This window comes from Mustela nivalis (assembly GCF_964662115.1).
Source record: "Mustela nivalis genome assembly, chromosome: 14".
NCBI lineage: Eukaryota > Metazoa > Chordata > Mammalia > Carnivora > Mustelidae > Mustela > Mustela nivalis.
In genome coordinates this window covers 22,033,386-22,059,266 of record NC_139033.1, presented here as the reverse complement: position 1 = coordinate 22,059,266, position 25,881 = coordinate 22,033,386, and the positions used below count along the sequence as shown (strand labels likewise).

The window sequence follows — 25,881 nt, the reverse complement described above, 5'->3', positions numbered from 1 at the left end:
TTCCCCAGGCTTACTCCTGGGTCGTCTTGGCCGCTCCTTCCCGCAGCTGCGTTCTGGCCACTTTTGTCCCCCGCTTCGCCACCACACTGCCGTCTCCTGACTTGTAAGCATGGCTCCTGGGCCAGACCCTCGGCCGTTTCCCCTCAACGCGCTCCTCTGGCTCCGTGGTGTCTGTGCGCTCTCGGTAACCTGGCCCGGGTGCACGGCCAGGCCTGCCCTGGACTTCGGGGTGCGAGCTGATGTCACCGTGTGGCCAGGCTCCCGCGCTGTCCGGACAGGCACGCGCCTCCAGGGCCATCCTTCCCACAGGCTTGCTGTGCCGGGAGTGTCTTCTTCCTCCCCTTGCTCCCGCTGTCTCGGAGAGCTCTGGTGGCCTGTGAGGGCAGCACTTAGAGGACACTCGGGCCTGCCCTTTCTGCTCTCGGCGCTCGCCGATTCGCAGTGTTTCTGCCCCGCAGTCCCCCGCCTGGCCGCTGTCTGCCTGGATACAGTCTCTTCGTCGCTGGCTCCCCCGTGGGCTGACGCGTGCGGCTCTCTCACACGGGGAATGCGATCGGTTTCTGTCTTCTGGGCAACAGTGTCCTCTGGAAGTGTCTTCCCAGTGACTCTGACCGTTCCGCTCCCCCCCCGGTCTTGGGGAGCGAGTGCTGTCTTGCTGCGAGGCACGGAACGACCAACGCGGTCATCGCTCGACACCCCTGAGCGCGTCTCCTTGCAGCGCTGACATGGCTGTGAGGCCCTTGTCTCCACCACAGACCGCGGCAGTTCTGCCCCTGTGTCCCCTCCATCTGCCCCTCGTCCCGGGGAAGCACGGGGGGTTGGGATTGAGGCGGTTCATCCTCTGCTTGTTCCTGGTGTCCAGAGAGGGAGGAGGGGAAGGGCACCCTCCCAAGTGTGTCTGTTCACCCTGAGCCTTCGGGCCGAGAGCTTCCCTCGCGATGGTTTTGAACACCTGCTTCACGCGCGCCCAGTAAGTGCGTGGGAACTTCCAGCCTGGGGGGCGCGTGGCTGCGGCCCTAGTCCCTGGGCTCGAGCCCTCCAAGGCGCTCCGACCCCGCTGTCGTCGGCTCCGGCTTCTCCCGGCGGGAGGCGGGACCTGACTTCGCGGGATCCCGAGCGGCAGGGGCCCCCGGATGGAGGACGGCGCGCTCCGTCCTGAGCGTTAGGTGTGGGGTTCGGAGTGGGGTTACCGGCCACGCACGCGGGGTTTGCCTGGGGCGCGCTCTGCCTGCAGAGTGTGCAGAGGTCAGGCCGTTCGCCCCGGAGCCGCCTGAGTCCGTGAAGCGCCCACGCTGCTGCGCTCGTTTGTGCCGCTCTGCGGCTGCCCGAGCCGGTGCGGCCTCAGGACGACGTCAGAGCAGCATGTTCTCTCCGGGCCCTCACGAGAGGGGTCCTGGGGCCGCGTTTCTACAGAAAGAGGTTTCTTCTGATGAAAACTTCTCAGGGAGCTGGACACATTTACGTAGGGACTGTTTCTGGAACTCGCGGTGCAAGCGGGGCTGAGGGCTGTCGGGGACCCCGAGGAGACCGTGAGCACAGTGAGCCACACTTCGGAGTGGCTTCTGGCTTCTGACTCCCTTGATTGCATGTCCCCGCTCGTGCGGCCCTTGCCCTGGCGCCGCCCTACTCGGCTGACGTCGTTCAGTGAAAGGGGGGGTTTAGTAGACTTCGGCTTCTTATTTCAAGAGGTATTTTTCGCATGCATTCAAAATTTAACAAATGCTTTTATATTTTACATATAATTTAGGACATATAGATCATCTTTAAAACTAAACAAAGTTTGAAATTTGTTGTGGTGAAATACTGGCTCTTTGAAATCACAAAGAAAGGTGTTTCGGAAAGCTGGTGACTTCCTCCTTTAAGGATGACAGTGGTATAGCTGTTCTCTGTGGAAATCTTTATTCAGACCACAGACATTTTACCTTCTTAGACCAGACTGTGATGGGGAAAACGTAGCCCGAACATAGCTCCGGTCCTGCCGTGAGAGGCCGGCATCCTTGTGGCTCACTGCGGCGCGTGGGCCTTCTGGTCAGTGGCCTTGGAAGCGGTGCTCACTGCGCCTCGAGTGTGGGCTCCAGGTCTCTGTACCTGCCCTGCTCCTGCTTTCTGACTCTGCTGCGGGTGACCTGGACATTTCTGGGGCTCTGGTCAGTCATGACCTTAATCACTGCCAAAGAATTAAGTATAAAGTCATTCTCGGTAAGAACCTTAGCCAACATTGTACTTTTTCTAAAACTAGCCTGCATGAACACTCTGGGATTTTTAGGTCTACTCTGAATAATTCAAGAGACTGATGCTTTCTTTTCGGTCCTGCTTTCTTTCTCTTTGGAGGATGTGTCTTACGAATAAAGAGCTTCTGTATTCATAGTTCAGCTAAATTACTTATTATTTTGTATTATGCTTTTGTATAATACAGTATAGAAAACTTTAAAAAGACTCATTCATGTGAGCGTAGTTGGGTTAGGTTTGAAAATTCCATGATTTATCTCATTTGTGTATAATTCTTTGATAGTACAATATTCAGAGCTTATGAGATTTTCTTTAGGTTCTGTTTTGAATTATTTGTCATTTATAATTAAATATACATATTATTTTTACTTAAGACCTTTAATATTTTTTAATGGTGATGTGGCTTGAAGCTGAGTCCCCATTCGTAGTAAACAACGCAGCGCGGGTATGAAGTGCTAGGAAGACAGCCAGCTCTGAGGTGCCAGTGGTCCGCACGCGCGCGAGGCGCAGCAGAGACGGCAGAGAGTGGCCACAGAGGCCTGTTGTTAGTTGAAGGTGTGCCCTGAGTTTTGAGGTAGGAGAGATCCGCGGGCCACAGTGAGAGAGTGAGAGCTCTGCTGAGCTGGGAGGGGCGAGTCCAGTACTCCTGGCAATGGAGGAAGCACGCGCGGCGGAGAGCGTTCCGCTCCAAGGGCCGTTCTGACAGTTTCATTTTGTGTGTTTTTCTGTATTAACAATTGTTTTACGCACTCCTAGCATTAAATACGGTTATATATCACGAACATCTTCTGCACATGGAATGATAAGGGTGTGTCTGGTTGTAGTCACACACACGCAGAACTCCACCGCGCAGGGCCTGAGAGCACAACTGGGGGCTCCTGTCTCCTGGCTGAGCCTTTGGGAGGGTCCTGGAGGCTCATGTACTGTCTCCACAGAGAGCCTGGCTTTTCTTGACTGATGGGTTGAGCTTCTGTATACGGTCTGGATCTTCTTTGTTAATTTGTGGGTTTCAAATACCTTTTCCAGAAGTAGCTTCTCTTCCACTCTCGTTTAGATGTCATTTGATGAATAGACGAGTAGAGATTTTTACTTCAGTGCAGCTGTCCTGATGGCATAAGTGTGTGTGAAAATCTTTTTAAAGGTCAGGAGGATTTTATCTTCTTAGACTGGAGCACAATCTTCGTAACTTAGTCTTTTCTTGATGATTCAGCACATAATTCCATGATGGTGCTGTGCCCTGGTTGCCGTCTGTTCTCTTCCTTCCGTCTTTCTCTTTATAGTTTGGGTGTTCTGTGTTTCTTGTAAGACGTTTTTCCTTTACCCACATTGAATTCCCCCTATTTGTTTTTTTTTTTTTTAAGTAAGTGACGGACTTGAACTCACGACCCTGAGATCAAGACCTGAGCTGAGATCAAGAGTCAGACGCTTACCTGACTGAGACCCCCAGCTCCCCTGAATTCTCCTGTATGTTCTAACAGAAGTATTAGAACTTTGGCTTTACATTCAGTTCACTAGTTTATTTGGACTTCATTTTTATGCATAAGAGGTGGGATTGGAATCTTATTTATCGCTGGGTGGTAACTAGTCCTCTGGCGGCATGTTGTGGGAACGTCTCTGACACGTGATCCCAGCTTTGTGGAGATCTGGTTTCTGTCTCTGTGTGGCTAAGCTCTGGGTTTGTGATTGTGCCCGCTCGCCGGTCTGTGCGCATACCCATGCACTGTCTCCGTTATTTAAAATACCTCTTGAAATCAGCAGGGTGGGCTTTAGTTTTCATTCTCTTTCAGATTATCTTGGTCTTGGTTGGACGAAGTTGGTTTCTGTAAAATAGAGCGACTCTATGTCCATGACCACATTTCTCTTCCTGCCGGCGTTTCTTGTTACGGAAAGCTCTTGCAAGTCTTCTCAGACTGACTCTTCTATCTTATCTTTTTGTCTCTGTAAACTCCTTGTATGTTGCAGGTTTTGTTTGCTGTAGGTGTATAGGAAGACGGTTGGCTTCGTAGACGGGTCATGAATCCAGCACCCCATGAATTTCTGTTGTTAATTGTAGCCGTTTGGAGATGACGTTGGCTTTTCATGTAGATACTAGATTGTGTATGAATAGTGACATTTTTCCTCTTCTTGGCACATTGGTGTGGACCTCTGCCTGTGCTGTGGAGACTGGTCTGCTGCCGTCCTGACTCGGGACGGTTCTAAAGTTTCACGGTGGAAACACGTTACTCTTGACTTTTCACAGAAGCTCTTGGATTTGGGAGGCTGCCTTCCCTCGCTGGTTTATTTAGGCTTTTGTTTTCTTCCTCATGTTGAGTATTATCAAATGCCTCTTCTTTCTCTTTTGCTATGATCATATGTTTTTCTCTTTTAACCTCTGAGGGGGTAAATCACGGTGATTGATGGATTAGTGGTGAGCACGCCGTGTCTTCCGTCCGGGCCTCCATGTTGCTCTGGCTTTTCTCTCTTCCCCTTCCCTCTCCCTGTCTTTTTCCCTTTATTTTTTCTTTAAGACACATTTTTAAATTTCCTTGGCCAATATTCTTTTTTTCAATTTTACTTAATAAAATACACCTTTTCATTGAAAATGAATAATTTCAGTACTTACTTTTAAATCAGTTAAATTATAAAACCGTCCTCTTTTATAGAATGTACACAGGTGTTAAAACGTGAAGTACTATCGAGAAATCATTACTTGTGGTTACTGCACTCCCCTCACACTTGCACAGCATTGTTCTGTGTAACGGTTTGAGTTGGCGTGTAAGCGACTTCTCTTGCTGTCACTTGCTGTATTTAGGGAGAAACACACCTGTTTTACAGAAAAGTCATCATGCGTATCCTGCAGGAAGCTCAAAGCAGTGTTGAAAGCCGGGTGTGAATGGCACAGAAAAATTGCTTGTTCATCCGTCATTAACTGAGCTCCCTGGCGGGCACGGGGAGAGCATCTGGGACGGCTTAGCTCTCTGGAGGGACACCTTTTTTTTTTTTTTTTAAAGATTTTATTTATTTATTTGACAGACAGAGATCACAAGTAGGTAGAGAGGCAGGCAGAGAGAGAGGAGGAAGTAGGCTCCCTGCTGAGCAAAGAGCCCGATGCGGGACTCGATCCCAGGACCCTGAGATCATGACCTGAGCCGAAGGCAGCGGCTTAACCCACTGAGCCACCCAGGTGCCCCTGGAGGGACACCTTTGAGTCGTTTTTAAGAATTTCAGCGTCAGGCTTCTGGAGGGCTTCCAAAACTTCTCAGTAACTTCTGCAGCTCCCTGGGAGGGTAGGTGTTCTTGTTGCAGACCCAGCGCGTTGAGCTCCCTTCCAGGCTGGTGGCAGCCACGGGTGGAGCCCTCACGAGTGCGTCTGTCCGCTCAGAGGCGCTCTGCAGGTGCTGGGAGCCACGCGGAACAAAATCAGCGGGCCCCGCTGGTCCGTCTTCGCCTCGCGGGGGCTGTACCAGCTTCCAGAGGGTGAGAGAACATGTCCTCTGCGCGGTGCGGTCTGGATATCGGACCGTTCCTTGGTAACGTGCACCTTGTTTGCTGCGACGGGGCGCATCCCACCGCCGCGGGAAGGCGGAGTGACTCCTCCCCGAAGCCGCAGACGGGCCGCTTCTTCCCAGAGCCGTGTTTCCAGAATCGCTTGAAGCAGAGGCGTGACCCGTGGTATAAGCAAGGAGTCCCGTGTTTTACTTTGCCCGTGATCTGGGCGTGGATGGAAGCATGAACTCCTGGAAGTCTTCCACGTCGGTCGTGGAGCGAGTGCTTGGAGGTGTTTGGGGCCAGAGAGCGTCTTCCTCTGGCCAAGTGATTACAGGACGCAGGAAGGCGGGAGCCCCCCTTCCGAGTGTCCCTTCGGAAGGGACAGCGAGAACCGACACGAATGTCCACAAGCAGGCTGGGTAACCTTCGGAACCGGCGCGTTGTTCTCATTTTGCTGTGGGAAGCTCTGCGGGCCCCACCGGCCGGTCCAGGAGCCTGGCCTCCGCTGCTGGCGACGCGCACCCCTCCTCCTCTCGGCCAGCTCGGGTCTTCTGAGGAATCTGACGCTTCTCCGTGAGCCTCAGCCAGGCGATGGCACCCCGAAGGCCTGGCTCTCTGCTGCGTGAGCTCCGGCGGCAGCGGCGTTCTGGCTCTCTCTCGAGCTTGTAGCTGCTTCGTGGGGACCCGTCCCTATTCTCCGGCGCTCAGTGCTCCGATGAATCCCGTATTCTGTTCAGAATATCCTCAAGGAGAAGGTTCCTCTGCTTGTCGGGAGGTTCGACGAGTTTGGGAAGCAGGTAGGTGGTTCTGCTTGTACTTTTGCACTGGATGCCCCAGACGCCAGTGACCCAGCCCGGGTCGGCCCGTACGGGTGTGCCGGGTTCCACAGCGGAAGCCTCCGCATCCAGCCACGGTTTCGAAGAGCCCCGTCTCGGCCGAGCTCTAACCCGCCCCTAGCGATCGCCTGTCCTGCGCACACAGCGCGGGCCAGGGAAGTGCCGTGGGAGAGGGAGTGCGGTGATACCGGGACAGCTGTGGCCGCCGGAGGAGCCCCGGAGGACAGGTTTATGCCGCCCGACTTCCACCCCCGGCCCCGCTTTCGGCTCAGCTGCAGACCACGTGGGTGCTGGGGAGGCCGGCCGTGCCCGGCACTGGCTCTGGCTGTCGCCTCCAGACGTGGCTTCATCTCCACCCTCGTTTCCAGGCTCCGAGTTTTGCGTCGCATCTGTTGCCGCGGCCTCTGTCAGCGTCTGCCGCCCCGCGCGCTGTGGGCAGCTTCCGGATGAAGGGACCCGAGGACACCTGGCTGGGTTGGAGAAGGGACCCGAGGACGCCCGGCTGGGTTGGAGAAGGGACCCGAGGACGCCCGGCTGAGTCGGAGCCTCAGCGCGGCACCAGCCCCATCTCCCCGCGCCTCATGGAGTCCAGCCCGGCCTGGCCGCCGCCCCCTCCCGGTTCCAGCCGAGAGTCTAGTCGGGGGGTCAGTGGCAGCCCCCGATCAGTGCCGAAAGGCCAGGCGACTGTCCGATCGGTGCTGAGAGGCCAGGAGACTGGGAGCGACTGTTCACGAGGCACATTTTGTCCACAGTCTCCTTGTTCGTGAGCCGTGCCAAGGGCGTGGCTGCACGGCTCTTCCTGGGCCAGTCTGCTGGCCGGTGGCCCACGCAGTCTGTTGCTGGCCGCGCGAGGGACCTTCGCCCACCCACTCGAGGGCGCTGACATGTCACTGCTGAGCGCGCCCTGATGCGTTTGTAAGACACGGCAGCTCGATGCCACCAGTGCATGGGGTTCCGCGGCGAGTCAGTTCCAGCATCCTGCAGCCTCCCCTGCGTGTGCTGCGTCGGGCCCCAGCCGCTGAGGACTCGGCCACCTCGTGGAGTACTCGGTGACGAGAGTGAGGGAGACGTGGCCGCTTTACTGCGTTCATAGGGCGGGCTCTGGAGCTCTGTCGTCTGCACCCGACCCCCAGGATGTGCGCGTCTCCCCAGTGGCTGCTGCTGAACAACAGTTCGGTCTGAGGATGGGCATTTAACTTGGTGTTTTGCTGCTTGAAAGCAGAGTGACCTTCTGGGCCTGTCTTCCGTCCCAGGGCGGGAGCCTCCGTATGCACCTGCGGCTCCTGGGGAGACCTGTAGTTGCTGGAGAGCAGCCAGGCCCCTGTCTGGGGTCCGCGCCAGCATGGGGATGTGGCCCCAGGAGAGCCCGTCCGTCCATCCCCACTGTTGAACTCGGGCTTCTCTGAGTACAGGGCTGCCCTCTGGTCCCACTGACCACTCAGCAGGCGTCTTCCTGTCACTCGGTCCTGCCTCCCGCCTGCAAGGTCCCTGTCCTCTTATCATCCTTGTTTTCCACCACGGCCAGAGTGGGCGCTGGAGAGGGAACTGGCTGCGTCCCCAGGAGCTGCCCTTGCGTGGAGTTGTCTGAGGAGTGAGGAGGACACGCCCACGGGTCCTCCTTGAATTTCATTACTTCTGTCACTCATGTGCTTGATAACAGAGGAAAAAAATCTGTGCGTATTTGAAGACTCGTGGTCAATATCCCTGTTCTCATCCGGTGGCACAGCTGTCGTGGCACGAAGGTTCTCCGGCATCTTACCCCGTCCATACCCAGCTCCAAGTCGTGCTGACCCCACATGCCGTCTCGCGCTCTGGCCACCGTCAACTTGAAGCTCCCGGAACGTCATACCTGGCTTTTGCTTCTTTGCCTGGTAAAAGTACTTCCGTCTAGGTCCTGCTTCTTTCCAGTGCAGACTTTTTTGGGGTTACGATTTATTTATTTATTTATTCTTACGTAATCTCTTCACCTGATGTGGCGCTCAGACCCAGCCCTGAGAGGTGGTGCGCACCCTTCCCGCCCAGCCAGGCCCCCTCGAAGGCAGGCGTTCTCCCGTGTTCCCGCCCCTGGGACGAATCTGCGCAGTCTTTGCCCTGTCCACGAGCGCAGGTCCCAGCCCCGCACAGGTGGAGCTCTGTGTCCTGGGTCCCCGCAGGGGCAGGAGCAGGCCCGCAGTGACACAGGGTGTGCTGTGGACGCTCTCCTTGGAGCGGGGCCGGAGAATAGGGTTTCTGAGAAAACGATTCTCAGACCCTGGAACTGGAGATTTCCGTATGTATCTGGACTTTCCCACTGACTGGCACCTGACCTTGGGCAATTCAGCTGACCTTGACAGTGTCAGCGTTGGGGGCTCTTGGTGGGCTCAGGCAGTAAAACCTGCGACTCTTGACCTTGTGATGATGAGTTCGAGCCCCACTTTGGGTATAGAGAGGACTTAAAAAAAATACTTTAACAAAATAAAATGTCGGCTTTGTCATCTTTGAAACGGGGCAATGCCCGGATGAGTGGGAGAGAACCGGGCGGCAGGAGCCGCGCAGGACAGCCCCTGACTCGTGGTCACCGGCTGCCGGAAGGACGACAGACACCTTAAAATTACTGTTTCCAGTGGATGAGACTGGCTCACGGCACACGATTCGGAAGATCTAAAACAGTGTACAGTGAGTGGCCCCTGTTCGTCCTTGTCCTCCACGGGCCCCTCTCCAGGCCTGGGTGGCCACGGGGCTGTGTTTGTTAAACCCGTGAGGGCGATCATGCTGTGCGTCACACTGGGTTGTAGCAGGGTGCGGGCAGACTCCGTAGGTATATCTTTTTTGCAGTTTACTTTGTTTCCCCCGTGATACCTTATTTTACTAAATGTCTAGGGATTGTTCCCTTTCATGGGTGAGTATTTATTTAGGTTGTTTGCAGGCTTTGCTAATACAAACGATAATAAACTGATACAAATCCTTCGCCTCTACGAACGTCAGTGTGCCACACTGTCCAGGGCTCACGGGACAGTCCCCAACAGGACGGCGATAAAACCGAGCCACTCATGGGACTTACTCGGACTTCATTGTCTGTGTCACTCACATGCCTGATAACAAAGGAAAAGAAATCTGTGCGTATTTGAAAAATTGTGGTCGATGTTGCTGATTTTCCTTCCGTGCAACTGTCTGTCTGTTCTCCGGACGACAGGAGGGCAGGGGAGGGTACCTGTTTGCTTGTAGCCTTTCGAACGGGTTGTTATCCAAATCTGGAGGTCCTTTCTCCGCATCGGTGGGTTCAGAATGGTTTGTTACTGTGGTTTTAATTTCATTTCTCCTGTGAGGAGTCAGAGGTTGGGCAGCTTCTCACGTTAAGAGTCCCCTGCGTTTTCTGTTAGCCGGCCGACTCCAGACTTTGATTTGCTGTAACGGATTAGGGACGACAGGGTTTTGAGAGCATACATTCTCTTCTTATTTGTCTTTTTGAGTTAAAACGGAGAGATGTTTTGTTCTTCCATAGCCAAATTTGTCATGGATTTTGGACTTGTGTCATAGAGTTCGATGCTGACGTCACGGGACATAGCCTCTTATCCGGCACTTTCCGACCTTCGTCTTTTAAACTAAATCTTTGACTCGGTTGTATTTTTTGTTCCCAGGCGACACCTGCTGTCCACACGCCGTGACACCATGCGGTTCTTCACACCCGCAGCCCCTGTGCGCGTCTTGTCTGCGCTGTTCTGGGCGCGGATCTGTCTGTATGCAGTGCTCTGGCACCTCTGCAGTGTGCCTCGTCGCTAGCACGCCTCGTCCTCCCCAGTTATGCCGTTTTCAAAGTGTAGTTTTGACGATTTTCACATGCTTACTTTTTCACGTGTACTTTACAATTGTCTTCCAAAGTTCCAGAACTCTAGTTAATAAAAAATTCCTATTGGCGTTTGTATATGTATATGTGATTTAACCAGTGAAAATTGATGTCCATAACTTTTCATCTTTGTACCAAAGAATGGAGTGTGTTTTTCCATTTATTCAGATCTTTTCTTTGTATTTTTTTCATATTTTAGTAGTAATTTAAAATTTTCTTTTGGATTTTGTTAACTGGGAATGATGTTGATTTCCAGGTATTAAAATGTGGGCCTATTTCTTAGGTTCAGGTTTTTTAAGGCATATAATTGGATCATTTGTAAATAATAATTTTACCTTTCTTATAGTTTATACTGCATATTTCCATATCTTACCTAATTTCATTGGTGTGTATCACTAGAACACAGTAAATTCATGGCAGGGAAAGTGGACTTTTTCTTGGCTATAATAGGATTCACTTTCCTGTTTTCCTATTAAGTCAGATGTTGTACTGAAATACGTTTATTTAGCTTCTCCTGTTTTTAGACAGTTTTTTAAAAGTCAAGTCTAGATGTTAAATTTTAGGGGCGCCTGAGTGGCTCAGTGGGTTAAAGCCTCTGCCTTCGGCTCAGGTCCTGATCCCAGGGTCTTGGGATCGAGTCCCGCATCAGATTCTCTGCTCGGCAGGGAGCCTGCTTCCTCCTCTCTCTCTCCCTACCTCTCTGCCTTCTCGTGATCTCTGTCTGTCAAATAAATAAAAAATAACATCTTTAAAAATATAATACTTAAAGTTACAAGAATATTTGATCACAAACTCCTATGTGTCGTTCATACTGTTTCTTTGTCATACCCAGTCACAGATCCCTTTGTGCAGCATGAAAAATCTCCATCTCCTCTTTTTTTCTTTCTTTCTTTCTCTGACAGACAGAGGTGACGTGTCGGCAGGGAGGGAGAGGGTTGGGGAGAAATAGGCTCCCCGCTGAGCAGAGAGCCTGATGCGGGACTCGATCCCAGGACCCATGACTGAAGCCGAAGGCAGAGGCTTTAACCCACTGAGCCACCCAGGCGCCCCTACCATCTCGGAATTCTTTGCACGTGTGTTGCGTTTTGGTCACGACACCGGATCGGTTGTGACAATGCTTCTTCCAGCTTCTTCCTTCGCTCCGTGTTCTTGGAGCTGGTCGTGGAGTCCTCTGCTCACATCTGCTTTTCCTCCCGTTCCCGACGGGCTGCGTTTGTGCCGCGGCTGGTTTCTGTTCCCCTGCGGTTAGCGCTCTGACCTCTCAGGCTGTGATTAGTGTTCTCATGGAGCTGGTCAGATTTTCTGAGGATTAAATCACAGTCTGCAGTAATTTCAGTGCTCGTGCAAGTTGTAAGCTTTGTCCTAACTGATCATCCATCTTCTGCGGTGGCAAGAAGCGTGTAGCCGCTCATAGGGACGGTGTGTCGTCCGACCCTAACCCTGCAGGGACATTCGGGTGCCTTCATGTCTGGTACCAGCGCTGGGCTGTGTGTGATTTTCCTTTGGCTGCAGGTTCCATCCGCGAGGAGAATGGCGTGCGGTGGCACGTGTGTCCCTACTGCACCAAGGAGTTCCGGAAGCCGAGCGACCTGGTGCGCCACATCCGCATTCACACCCATGAGAAGCCCTTCAAGTGTCCCCAGTGCTTCCGGGCCTTCGCCGTGAAGAGCACCCTCACCGCTCACATCAAAACGCACACGGGCGTCAAGGCGTTCAAGTGCCAGTACTGCTTGAAGAGCTTCTCCACGTCGGGGAGCCTCAAAGTGCACATTCGTCTGCACACAGGTGCGGGGCGCTCGGGGGCGCGGGCTCACGGGGTCTACGGACTGTGGTGGCGGCTGCGAGGGCTCCTGGTCCCGCATGCGGGTTTGCTCTTCCCTTCTGGAGGCCGGGCTCACGGCGCGTCCCGCACGGGGAGCTGGCGGCTCTGAGCGGGAGCAGGGAGCAGCACCACGCGGGGAGGAGCGCGCGGCCAGGAGACGGCTGCGTGGGGAGCTCGGGGGCCACCTCGCGTGCACATGTGGAAGCTGGGCCTTTCTGTGGAAGGGACACCTCGGGAGGCTGGTGCGGAGGCCTTGGGTGCCGAGGGAAAACAGGAAACCTGCTCTACCGTTCGGATATTTTGTCGTCGGTATTGAGGTCTGAAAACGTTCATATTTAGACAGTAATCTTCTAATAGTTTTATTGAGGTGTAATTCACAAATAATAAACTTTACTCTTCCAAGTGAATTCAGAATTCACTTTGTTCAGAAGTTGTGCGACCCACCCAGCACCCAGCCGTCTGTTCTCAACCTTTTTACCCCCTTCCTTCCTGCAGGGAGCCCCAGGCCCACCAGCGGTCACGTCCCCTACGGCCCGGGGTTTCTGGGCCGAGCTGACCTTGGGGTGGAGATTTGAATGTTTGGTTTCGTTTGAGTTTTGTCCTGTGCCCTTCTTAGGCGCCTCCAGTTTCATTCACCGATGAAACTGTAAGGGAAGGAGAGAGCACTGATGGTGGAGCCCGTTTCTGTCGTGGTCAATGGCGGCGGCTTTGTTCCCGGTGGGCAACAACCTGCCGTCGGCCGCTCGTCTGCTGAGCGCGCGGAGCTGCTGGTGCTGTGCAGACCCGGGTGTGTTGGACGCTGGCGGCCTGTCTGACGCGGCCACTGTTCTTCCAGTTTACAGACGACGGCTCGAGAGAGCGCCGTCGCACACCCCCAGTGTTCTTAGGGACTGGATATTTGAGCATCTTTTTTTATCTATTTCAGGTTGAAATATTTTACGATGCAAAGTTAACAAATTGTTCTTTAAAATGCTCTTCTGACATCTAAGTATGCAAACAAGGGAAGGTAACTCTCATGGATAATGTCCCTGAAATTACAAGCGTGACATGATGAATATACAAATCAGTATCAAAATACCAGATGTTTATGTTGGCATTAATGGTTAAGATGTGTTTTCCTTAAATAATTCTGTGGTGTACTTTCATTTTTATTAGGGGTCAGACCTTTTGCTTGTCCTCACTGTGACAAAAAGTTTCGAACCTCAGGCCATAGGAAGACTCACATCGCTTCTCACTTCAAACACACGGAGTTAAGAAAGATGAGACACCAGCGTAAACCTGCAAAGGTTCGAGTTGGCAAGGCCAGCGTTCCAGTCCCCGACATTCCTTTGCAGGAGCCGATTCTCATAACTGACGTAGGTAAGATTCTCTCCCCCTTCGTACGATGCAAGGATCATATAAATATTACAGTCTACATAGTTTTAAGCAGGGTATTAATGTAGTTTTTGTTCGGCATTTTTGCTTTATGGCTTAGTATGTTCCACGATCAATATGAAAATCTTAGTTCTGTCTGAACTGTTGCTCAAATCGTGTTCTTGGTTAAGGAAGAAATGATGTGTACAAGTGAAGGTATGAGCATGTAAGTTCTTACTGAAGAAAAATTCTGCTTCAGTAGAGCTATCAGCATGGACAAGGGCTCTTTATGTGAAGTACACGGTGCCTTCTGTTATTTTTATATTAAGATCCCTACGTAGTATGGAACCAGTTAATATTGTATGGCTGCTTTAATCTTTGAACTAAAAGAAAAAATTTCCAGCTTATAAGGCTTTTTTAGTTTCAGTTATTATAATCAAGGTAAAGTACAATTTTGTTAACTGAAAAAAAAATACGTGTTTCTAAAAAGAAAACACTGCTTATGAGAATCTTTTGAAAAATGATTTTTGTGAGTGCTAAACAAAATTAAAGAAATTTCATTGAACTCTGTGCTAAAACTTTTCTTTTTGTGCAGTATCTGTATTTCATTATGTCCCAGGCAAGATAGTTCATAGTCTATGAACAAAAGTAACATCAATGTATAACTGAATATAAAGGTTAAATGGTATAAAGGGAGATATATTAGATGAATATAAATTATAATCTGCTAATAAGATGATCAGCAATCGTGAATCTTTATGTAGGAGCATAGCATCAAGTATGTAAACTAAGAAAAATTAGAAGAAAAGAGAAATATTCAAATTCTAAAGTATAGTGAAAGATCCTCTGAGCAACTTTATGGAACAGTGACTAGAGAGACTTGGAAGTTCACATGTGAAAAGAGTTATTTTATAGCTTTTACTTTATAATACATACTCTTTTAAATATACGTGAAATAGAAAGTTGATCAAATCCTAGGATAGAAAAAAATTAAAATTTTCAAAAGTAGATGTTGTATAGGACACAATTTTTGATTATCAGGGAAAGCATACTGGGACATACTAGATGTAGTAGCTAACACATTGGACGATTTAGATGATGTGGACCTTTTCTAGAATAATGTACTTAAAATTAATTGTAGAAGAAGTAGAAAACTCCAAAACAGACAAGTTGAAGGTCATCCTCCCCAAAGTATTGTTCTCTGATGCTTTTATGTCTGAGGTCCTCTCAGCTTCTGAGGAACTGTGATTCTTAGCATGTTAGTTATCGAAACCCTAGAAGCTGATTAAAGCTCCCATGGGAGGTTAGAATACTTTGATGTCCTTGTCCACTTTTGGTAGTTCACAAAGCAAAGCAACAGACACATTTTACTTAATGTGTATTTAATCTTTCCTATAATCTGTAGGTTCTCACTGGTTTGTGCTCTACCTGAAATGTGGAAACATCTCTGAAAGTCAGAACAAATTCAATGTTTATTTAGCGGCCCTAGAATTCGCCTTCGTGTTTGAGAGTTACCTTTAAGTTACCAGTTTTTTTCAGGTTGCCATTAATCAAATCAAACACCTGTGGGTTTCTTGACTTGAAGTCTGTAAACTTTTGTTGAGTTAAACTGCAGTCCTAATACCTCAGATGTTTTCCATGGGTAAAATGGGGTACATTTCACTTGTTGGACTCACAGATGCTTGTTAATCAAAACTTGGACCTAATTAGTGGAAGCAGAATTCTCTTTTGGTTTAGGCTGAATGAGATACCTGAGGGAAGTGACTTCTGGGGTGGCTTCACATTGTGAAGTGTGAAATAATCGCAAGCATTTATTTTCATGCTTAACTTCATTATGATTTGTATTTGTGTCTGTCTCTTCTTTCAGACTCTGAGCTCCTTGGGGCTCTATAGAAAGGTCATGACTTGAATAACCTTTGGGGGGCAGATTTTGATAAAAATGTGACTAGAGAGTTTTAGCATAGATAGTTAACAATTATTTGACTTCACTGGGAGATGAGCTGTTCTAGTTCAGCCTAGTTACTTAAAACACAGAATGTCATTTAGAATAAGACTGTCACTTAGGAAAGTATTAGAATGCATTAAAACAATAGTACCAAGTCATTTAGTCTGCATATTAAGGGAACACTCTTGGTGGTGTAGTACCATATGGTCATAAAAACTTCCAGAGCTGTGTAGGACATAAAAATAGTCATTCTAAAACCTCTCTGTGCTCCTCATTTGTACAGATGTAAAAACGAATTATAATATTGGTTTTAGGTTATATAACTAGTTTGTACTCAAGGTAGAACAACAATCTGCATCTTCTGACCTCTAGACCAGAGTTGTGTTCAGTAAAATTCACTTCCTCTGCACACCCATTACCACTGCACACGCAGGCACAGAAGTGTGGAAGAGCACACCATGACTTTCAAGTAGTCACTGTGTCTTGGTACCAAGCACCAGTAATTATTTTTCTCAAGCACCAGAATTTTTACTGAACATGAATAATGTGAAATTTATTGTATGTTATGAATTGTATTTCACTAGACATGCTGTCTCATACTCTAAATGTTTTTTCTTCTAACTCAAGAGCTAAATTTTAAATACAGTTATGTGCAGACTGGGGAGGTATTGGAGTCAAGGTGATCATAATATTCAGAGGGAGTTCATTATTACCATCATAAAAAGCTGAGAGAGTTCATTACCACCAGATCTTTTTACAAGAAACACTAAATGGATTTCTTCAAGTGGAAGTAAAAGAATAATAATTAACACCATAAAGACATAGAAAGTAGCATAAATCTCATCAGTAATGGCAAATATGCAATCATAGTTAGATTTTGCAATATGGGTATAGTGGTGCGCTTTACTTACAACTCTCATTTGAAAGTTTAAAAAAAGAGAAGATAGTAAAAATAACTATACAGTAATCTGTTATTACATAATGCAAAAAACATATAAATTATAACAGCAATAACCTAAAATGTGAGGGGGAGGAGAAGCAAAAATGTAAAATTTATGAATTCTATTGAAGTTATCATCCATTTAAAATAGGTTGTTATAAGTTTAAGGTAATCTGTCTAAGCCTCGTGGTAACCATAAAGGGAAATCCTATAATAATTACACAAAAGAGCATAATAAAGAAATTTAAACATACTGATTCCAAAAGGCATCAAAGCACAAAAAGGACAACAGAATAAGAAGCAAGGAGCATTGGATTCAGAAAACAATTCACAAAACAACATTAGTAAGGTCTTACCTGTCAATAATTACTTTAAATGTAAATGGACTAAATCCTCAAATTAAAGGACACAGAGTGGCTGAGAGGATAGCAAAACAAGACCTAGTGGTGCTGCCTCCAAGAGGCTCATTTTAGCTTTGAAAAGATGCACATAGTCTGAGAGTGAAGGGATAGAAAAAGGCATTTCCAGCAGATGGTAACAAAAAAAGGGGGAAGTAAGTTATACTTGCATCAGACAAAATAGACTTTATTTACTTATTGATTGTTTATTATTATTATTTTTTAGACAGAATAGACTTTAAAGTAGAAATCGTGGAAAAAGAAAAAAGACAAAGGAGGTCATTATATAATGATAATGGGGTCAGTACATCAGGAAGATAGAGCAGTTGTAAGTATCCGTGCATCCATCATGGGAGTACTGAAATATGTAAAGCAGAAATGGAGAGCCAACAGGAGAAATAAAGAGTGACACAGTAGTCACTGAGGACTCGGATACTCCACTGTCAACAATGAACAGACCATTTAGGTGGAGAATCAATAAGAAACCGCAGATTTGAACAACACTGTAAACCAAACGGACCCAGCAGGCATATACAGAACATTCTCACTAAAAACAGCAGAATACACATTCTTCTCAAGCATACATCAGACATTTTCTTGATTAGACCATATGTTAGCCCACAAAACAAAGTCTTAGCAAATTCATAATAATCAAAAGTCTCCCAACATAGAAAAGCCCAGGACCAGATGGGTTCACTAGTGAATTTTACCAAACATTAAAGAAGAATTAACATCAACTTTTTCAAATGCTTCCATGAAAATTCAAGGAGGAAGGAACATTCCCAAACTCATTTTACAAGGCCAGCATTATCATCATACCAAAACCAGAAAAGGACACTACTGGAAAAGAAAACTAGGTCAATATCCCTGATGAGCATAAATGTAAAAATTCTCTATAAAAACTGCTAAACCAAATTCAGCAGCACATTAAAAGGATCATTCACCATGATTAGTTGTGATTTATCACAGGGATGCAAGGATGGTTCAACATACACAAATCAATCAATGTGATATGTTACATTAACAGAATAATGGAAAAAAATCATATGATTCCAATAGATGCAGAGAAAACATCTGACAAAAATCTCCATCTATTCATGATAGAAAATGTTAACAAATTAAGCAAAGAAGGAACATATCTCAACATAATAAGGCCGTGTATGACAGGACTACTGCTGACAATATACTTGATGGTGAAAGGGTAACGTCTTTTCCTCTAAGATCAAAACAAGGCAAGGGTGCCCATTCTCACCACTCCTATTCAACATAGTGCTGGAGTCTTTTTTTTTTTTTTTTAAAGATTTTATTTATTTATTTGACAGAGATCACAAGCAGGCAGAGAGGCAGGCAGAGAGAGAGGAGGAAGCAGGCTCCCTGCTGAGCAGAGAGCCCGATGTGGGGCTCGATCCCAGGACCCTGAGATCATGACCTGAGCCAAAGGCAGAGGCTTTTACCCACTGAGCCACCCAGGCGCCCCAGTGCTGGAAGTCTTAATTAGAGCAATAGTATCAAAAGCAGTAAAATACTTAGGAATAAAGTTACCAAGGAGATAAAAAATCTGTACCTGAAAACTAAAAGACACTGATGAAAGAAGTTGAAGAAGACACATATAAGTGGAAAAGTAGCTCATGTTCATGGACTGGAAGAATTAACAGTGTCACGATGTCAGTACTGTCAAGGCCATCTGTGGGTTCAGTGCAATCCTGTCAAGATTCCATTGTTTTTTTTTTACAGAAGTAGAACAATCACTCCTAAAATTGATATGGAACCATAAAGAACCTGAATAGCCATGGAAATTACGAGAAAGAAGAACAAAGCAGGAGACGTTATGTTTTTGATTTCAAGCTATACTGTAAAGCTGTCCTCATTGCTAGTCTGCGTTACTGGCACAAAAACAAACTGGAATACATTTGAAAGCCCAGGCATAAACCCAAGCATATATGGTCAACTAGTATTTGACAAGGGAGCCAAGAACACGCAATGGAGAAAAGATAGTCTCTTCAGCCTTAGTGCTGATTATTCACACACAGAAGAATGAAACGACTTGCCTTACATGACTTACAAAGAGTAACTCAAAATGGATTAAAGACTTAAATGTAAGACTTGAAACCATAAAAGATGTAGAAGAAAACAAAGGAACAAAGCTCCTTGACCTGGGTCTTGTTAATGATGTTTTTGATAGGACACCTAAAGCACACACAACAAAATAAAAAACAGGTGGGACTACGTCAGACTACAAAGTTGGCACACAGCAACACAAACCATCAGTAACGTGGGAAGACAGCCTGTGGAATGGAAATCATTTGCAATCAAGGTACCTGACAAAGTGTTAATATCCAAAATACATGAATGACTCATGCAACTCAATGGCAAAAAAGAAAAAAAAAACCAATAAATACATTAATTAAAAAAAATTAAAAAGTGGATTAACTACCTGATAGACTTTTCTCCAGAGAATATTGTCAAAAGGCTGACAGGTACACGAAAAGATGCTTAACACCTCTGGTCTGTAGGGAATGCAAATTAGAACCACAGTGAGGTGTCACCTCACAGCTTTTCTCATCAAAAAGATGAGAGATGACAAATGTTGAACTACATGTGGAAAGAAAGCAGGCCTTGTGCACTGTTGGTGGGATTGTTAGTAGGTGTAGCTGCAATGGAAAACTTGTAGAGGATGCTCAGAGAATTAAAACTTGAACTACCATGTGATCCACTGTGGAACTGTATCCGAAGGACATGGAAACGCTAGCTCCGAAAGAGAGCCACACCGCTGTGTTCATAGCAGAATTATTCATAGTAGCCAAGAGACAAAAACAACCTAAGTGTCTATCGGTGGTTGAATAGGTCAAGAAATTTTGGAATATTATTTGCCCATTAAAAAAAAGCCAAAACGAAATCCTACCATTTGTAGCAGCGTGGATGGACCTTGATGGTGTTACTGCTGAGTGCAGCAGGTCAGGCAGAAAGGCAGATGCTGTATGATCCCTTCCATGCGGAATCTCAAAAGAAGAAACCAAAAAAACTCCTAGAACAAGAGGTCCACTTTGTGTTTGCCAGAAGAGGGGCGGAGGGGTATTGGAGGAAGGGGTGGGGTGCGCCGTGCTGAGCTGTGGGCCGCACAGGAGGCTTGAGCAGGGACTGAATCCTGAGGCTTCCCGTCACAAGCAGAATGTGTTCTTTCGTTCTTTTCTTTCTTTTCCTTTAATTGTTTCCTTATGGGAGGACGGATACTAGCGCAGTCTCCTGTGGGAACCGTGTCGGCAGACGTGAACCGGAGCTCGCTGCTCCCTGCCTTCGGCGTCTGCAGTGACGGCGCCGCCGGTTCCTCAGGAGAACTGGGGGGACCAGACCTGAGGGAAAGAGATTCTGATACGGAGTTGCTCCTCAATTTCCCAGTCACAGACTGATACGTACCTATTCTTAGAAGTCGCTGTTTGCCCCTATAGATGACTGTATGCGTGTGTGTGTGTGTGTGTGTGTGTGTAGTGTCCCTGTTTTTTCATTTTGGGAAGCACAGATATTTCAAATACCTTTTCTCTGAAAGTGAGCCAGAAACCAAGAAAGTGTTATTTTAAACCCCAGGGCTGTCACAATTGATCTTCTGAGTTTATATTCATGTTTTAATTATATTGATATTAGAGCATTTATCTTGCTTTTTTAAAGCACATTTGTCTAACCTCATTATTTATTTTACATGTTATATGTGATATATAATGTGTTGTTTGTCATCATTTTCTTATTTTGTTGTATTTGCATTTTCTTGCTATTGACAATATATGAAAGCTCTTCTAAGATTTAAATATATTTTCCCCAAATGATGTAACAAGATAAAGCTTTTTCCTCTGTCATAGGAGGAATTTAGAAAGGTTCTTTTTTATGATTTTATGTATGTCTGTGTGTACACATGTGTTCAGAGAGCGAGGGAGGGGAGGCCAAAGGGGAAGAGAGAGGTTCTCAAGCAGATCGCACGCTGGGCGCAGAGCTTGACACAGGGCTTGATCCGACCCCGAGGTCATGGACCTGAGCCCAAACCAGGAGTCAGAGTTGACCAACAGAGCCACCCAGGTGTCCTGGAATTTTAGGGAGTTTTAAGGACATTTCCAGTTTGTTTTTGAAACACAAGAATAATCAACTGGAATTTATTCGTGCCTTTCTTTGAGATTAGTAGTTTCCTTATATGTACCCACTGATGGTCTAGTAGGAACAACATGTTACTACTAAGACTGTAGCATGTTTACATGTGTTTGTTCACCCTTTGTCTTGTTTTTTCTTCAAAGTTTGAGACCTGGTAATTAGCCCAACTATGTAACAGAACTTTATATTTGTAAAATCACTGGAACTGACAAAGCATCTGAAAAATGAGGTCTGTCATTTCACTGCCCTGCTAGCTCCAAGTAGTGGACCCCCGCCCCACTTGTGAAGGGCTCAGGACCATTTAGGGCCCTGTTTCTAAGTACATCTGCCTGGACAGCACCCTAGAGCTGCTAGCCCTGGCTCGGGGATCACCAAGGTAAGCAGCCGTGTAGACCCGCTGTGCACTGCAGCACAGTAGGGGAGCACAGCTCCGCAGAGTGAGCTGGACACACCAGTCCAGGGGAGCTCCTTGCGGAAGTTGGAAGGTTGATGAACATGGGGTCCCATGTATTGACTGGGGAGGGCCGTAGACGTGATTCCGTACGCAGTCTGACCAGAACAGTGTGTGTGCTCGATCGCACCTGTGTTTGTGCAGAACCAGCTCTTTTGTTAGCGTGCACACAACTGGTAGTGGCAGTCGTCTCCGAGAGCAGCTTCCCTGGTGTTTCTTCTCACGCTTCCTAAGTATTTGAGATGGCCCCAGAGCACTCACGGGCTGCGTGAGAGTGGGACCCAGGGACCCGGCTCCTCCTGCAGGCAGGATTGGGAAGGAAGTGACGGCAGATTGGGAGACCCAAGCCGGGCTCGGGCACAAGGCTAGGACTGCTCAACCCCCAGCAGAACAGTCACCGGAAGTGAGTTCCAGCTTCCAGGGACGCAGTGTTGACCTAGACTCCCTGGTATGGAAAAGAAACGATGAACTAGACATTCTGTGAAGCGATATATGTTGGAGAACCTGGGTTCCAGAAGGCACGGGAGAAACAGTTGTGTGCTTGGGGGCTTGCTACAGAAGTAGGTGGCTGGAGGGGACGCTGTGTAGAGCAGACGTGTCCCGCAGAGCGGGCCTCCGAGGGGCCGGGAGTTGTGAGGGCCGGGGCGGACAGCCCGCGTGAGGGCCCGCCGTCCGATTCTGGCGTCCGGCTGCTTGGCAAAGGCCGACGTGGGCCGGCAGCGCAGGGCTGTCTGTCCAGTGGAGCGGGATCGGGGCCAGGCCTGACCGCTCCTGTGAAACCGCAGGCTTGCCAGCAAGTGAGCTTTGTTTCCTCCGTGCAGGGCTCTAGGAGGACATTCCCCTGAAGTCCAGACTCCATGCACTGATTTCAGGTCTCACTCGTTGGTAACTGGGGAGCAGCTTCTCCGGGCCTCTCCTCGTGAGGCCTGGTGTTCTTTGGTGAGCAAATGGCAAAAGCACTAGTTTGTTTTCCTACTTGCGAAGTGTCTTTTCCCCAGTAAAATAGATACAAGACAACCTCTGGAGGACCTCGACTTTTTCGAAATTACTTTGAATTTCATTTATTTTACCTATTTCTAGAAATTTAATGGCATTTGTAGAACTAGTTGCTTAAAATTATTTCACTTTATTTTTCTTTCTCATTGCTTTTTAATGTATGTATTATCTAATAAAGTACAGGAAATTAGTTTCTTAAATTTGTATATTTGTACAGTTCATTTTACTTATGGACTGAGTTTTAAAATTTTTTATTGGTGTTTTTCATGGGAACCACTCATTTCAGCGGTGCCTGGGTGGCTTGGTTGGTTGAGCATCCGACTCTTGGTTCGGCTCAGGTCTTGAGGTCAGGGTCCTGGGATCAAGCCCCGCAATGGACTCCACACTCTGTGCAGTCTGCTTGGAAAAAAAAAACAAAATCTTTAAAAAGGAAAACAAAGCCATTCTCTTGAGTTCAACAAGGAGCAAAAAAGTGGATTATCAGCTACTACTGCTTTGGAGTTTATAATTGTAATTAAGTGGTACTTCTATGCTAGTAGTTACTGAGCCTGTTTGCGTAAGATCCCAAATCACTGGGCCTGTGGGTTGCTGTTGAGCTTCTCCCAAGAGACCTCCTGTGTAAGCGTCGAGTGTCGCGGCTTCCCCAGCGGACCCAGACCTGACGCGTCCCTCTTGTCAGTTGCCCTTTGGGAGAATGTTCACGTGAGCTTCCCGTTCTCTTCGCTGAATTTCCTGGGTCATTTTACCCGTCCTCCTCGACAGCCGTCATGGGCTCAAGGCTGTGTGTCCCTGGGACAGGTCCTGTGCTCACACCACGGCCAGGAGAGTGGGGACAGGGGTTGGGAGGAGCTGTGACAAGTGCTGGGTCTGCTCAGAAAACAGCGAGAGCGCAGGGTCGAGAGGGACACGTGAAGGGTTCGTGGCTGGACGTGGAGGGCGAGCCGGCGCTGGAATGCCGAGCTGAGCAGTCGTGGGCATGACGTACTTGGTAGGAAGCCGTTGAAGGCATGTGAGCCCGTTGCTTCCTTCAGTGACAGGAGAAGGTTGAGCAGAACAGAGATTTGGAGGCTCGCCTTGGGGGTTTGTCCCCATAGGTTCAGTATGTGGTCCTGGGGCGGGTGTGCGGGAGCCGACGGGCCAGGAAGCAGCCAGGAGCTCAGGACAGCGTTGGAGCTGCTGGAGAGTGAGTGGTACTCTCGCTCGGAGACTAGCTCGGAGACTACTCCGAATGGCCCTGATTCAGCTCCACGGGTCCCGGAGACTTGAGAAGCGGGAAAGGTCGTGGCAGCTTAAGGGCTTTTGCTGTGGGGGTTGAACACTGATCACAAGGGAGGGTTCTGAGTTCCCTTTGAAAACTGGATGGGCTTTGGACGCAAGCATTAGGACAGAAGTCTGATTGAGGAGTGATGGGGCTTAGCTGAGCCGCTGAGTTCTCTCCGGCTTTGGTATTTTTTTCTGCATGGTTTGAGATTTGGGGCAGCAGAATAGAAATGGGGAAACAGGTTTACGAGGCATTGGAGAAGTAGGATCCCCAGGACTGGCCAGTGACTTAACCAGACAGGGAAGGGAGTTCTCAGAAATTCTGAAATACCTGACCCATATGACCAGGGGGAGGGGTGCTTCTCATGTACAAGGAGTTGGGTGGGGGGAGTAACCTAAAAGGTGTCTGCCGAGAAGCCTCGCACGGGAGTTACTGGCACAGTGAAGGGAGCAGGGAGGTTGAGGGCCGGGCCCAGGTCCTGGCGGGCAGCTCTGCCGTCGCGGGGGAAGGAGGAGCAGCCCAGGAGAAGCTGACCGTGAAAGTCCTCCTCTTCATGTTCCAGGGGATGCACGGTGATTCCAAAGGCTCAGGTGTGTGTTTGTCCAGAATTGTGTGTAACTCGGGCTTGATGAAGACGCGTTATTACGTAGTCAACCCGAAGGGTTCTTCCTTTACTCAAAGTATGTCAAGCCTGAAATACTGAAGTTAGCAGTTTTGCGATCCATGAATAACCCTTCAAGAACATTTCTATGAAAATGCTGACTTGTTTTTAGAACAAAAGATCATGTTAGAGTCATGTGTTTTGAGTTTACTGCAGTAGTTAGGGCGCAGTCTCCACGCTGAACAACAGGGCTTGAGTGTCCCGATTAACCTACATTTGGGACATAGTTCTTTAGGTTCCATGCCAACAGACATAGGAGTCCATTAAAAATTGGTTCTAGAGCCAAAGGAAAAACTGTGATGCACAGATCGTCCTTATGTTGGAAAATACCTGTCTTCCATCAACTTTGTGTTTCCCAATGGGCTTTTTTCTAACACAGTTAAGATAGCTTTTAGTGGCAACGCTGGACTCTATACTTGAACTCCGCAAAATTTTCGTCTTCTGGGGAAAGCAGATGCTTTTTGACGTTTACCTTTTTTAGTGGCATTAACAGTGAATTATTCCTGATTTTCTTTTGGTTTGTAGGTCTTATCCAGCCCATTCCAAGAAACCAGTTTTTTCAAAGTTATTTTAATAATAATTTTGTAAACGAAGCAGATAGACCGTACAAGTGTTTTTACTGTCATCGTGCATATAAAAAATCTTGCCACCTTAAACAACACATCAGGTAAGGTAACAGACTCGGAAATGTAGAGGAAATGCAGTGATGTCGGGAGCCGGTGATGTGGAGAGGTAGTGAGGAGGGTAGTGTCCGCTTTGGGTATTTAAAATGTCGCACTTGACCCCAAAATATTTATCGGTGATGGACATCTTCTTTTTAGTGCCTCAACTTAAGTATGTGGCCCCAAAATGGTCTCTGAGTTTTATCGGCACTCCAGCATTTGCAACATCTAGGACGTGCCAGACAGTACCTGGTGTGTCGTGTTACAGTTACATACTTGAGCAGATTTTCACATGTGGTGGTCCGTGTGGAGACTAATGGTTGGTGCTAGCGACAGTGAAGCGAGGAGGGACGGACGAGGGACGGGGAAATGTCATGCCGATGTGTAGCACTTAGGGGCCTCCGCTCTGTGCCTCCTGTGTGGCCTCGGGCAAGTCACCCAAGCTCTCTGGATTTCGGGTTTCTCAGTGCTTAGCTTTAAAAAGTGGTGCTCAAGTGAAAGAATGTGCGAGTGCTCTTTAGAGTATAAAGCGTTATAAAGTTGTAAGAAGCTTATTCATGAAAATTTTTATTCTTTTTAGATCACATACAGGTGAAAAGCCTTTTAAATGTTCTCAGTGTGGAAGAGGCTTTGTTTCTGCAGGAGTGCTCAAAGCACACGTCCGAACGCACACTGGACTAAAATCTTTCAAGTGTCTGATATGTAACGGAGCTTTCACTACTGGTGGGAGCTTGCGGCGGCACATGGGTATCCATAATGACCTTCGTCCCTATATGTGTCCCTATTGCCAGAAAACATTTAAGACCTCACTAAATTGCAAAAAGCACATGAAAACCCATAGGTAGGTATAATTCTGATGGTCACTTTTTAGTAATCTCTAACTCCCAGATAGTGGTGGAGGG

At 47.8% G+C, this 25,881-nt stretch overlaps 1 protein-coding gene across 4 annotated transcripts in view; it reads left to right on the top strand.

Moving 5' to 3' along the window:
• Window positions 1–25,881, top strand: part of ZNF236 (zinc finger protein 236) — a 100,591-nt gene that overhangs the window by 32,119 nt on the left and 42,591 nt on the right. For all 4 annotated transcript variants that reach the window (XR_014302866.1, XM_082699357.1, XM_082699358.1 and 1 more), the window contains 4 exons: window positions 11,869–12,141; window positions 13,334–13,537; window positions 24,843–24,984; window positions 25,560–25,820. Coding sequence is in view for 3 of the 4 variants with exons in the window: in XM_082699357.1 (XP_082555483.1) it covers window positions 11,869–12,141; window positions 13,334–13,537; window positions 24,843–24,984; window positions 25,560–25,820 (880 nt within the window). In the remaining variant the exon portion in view is untranslated. The remainder of the gene's footprint in view (window positions 1–11,868; window positions 12,142–13,333; window positions 13,538–24,842; window positions 24,985–25,559; window positions 25,821–25,881) is intronic.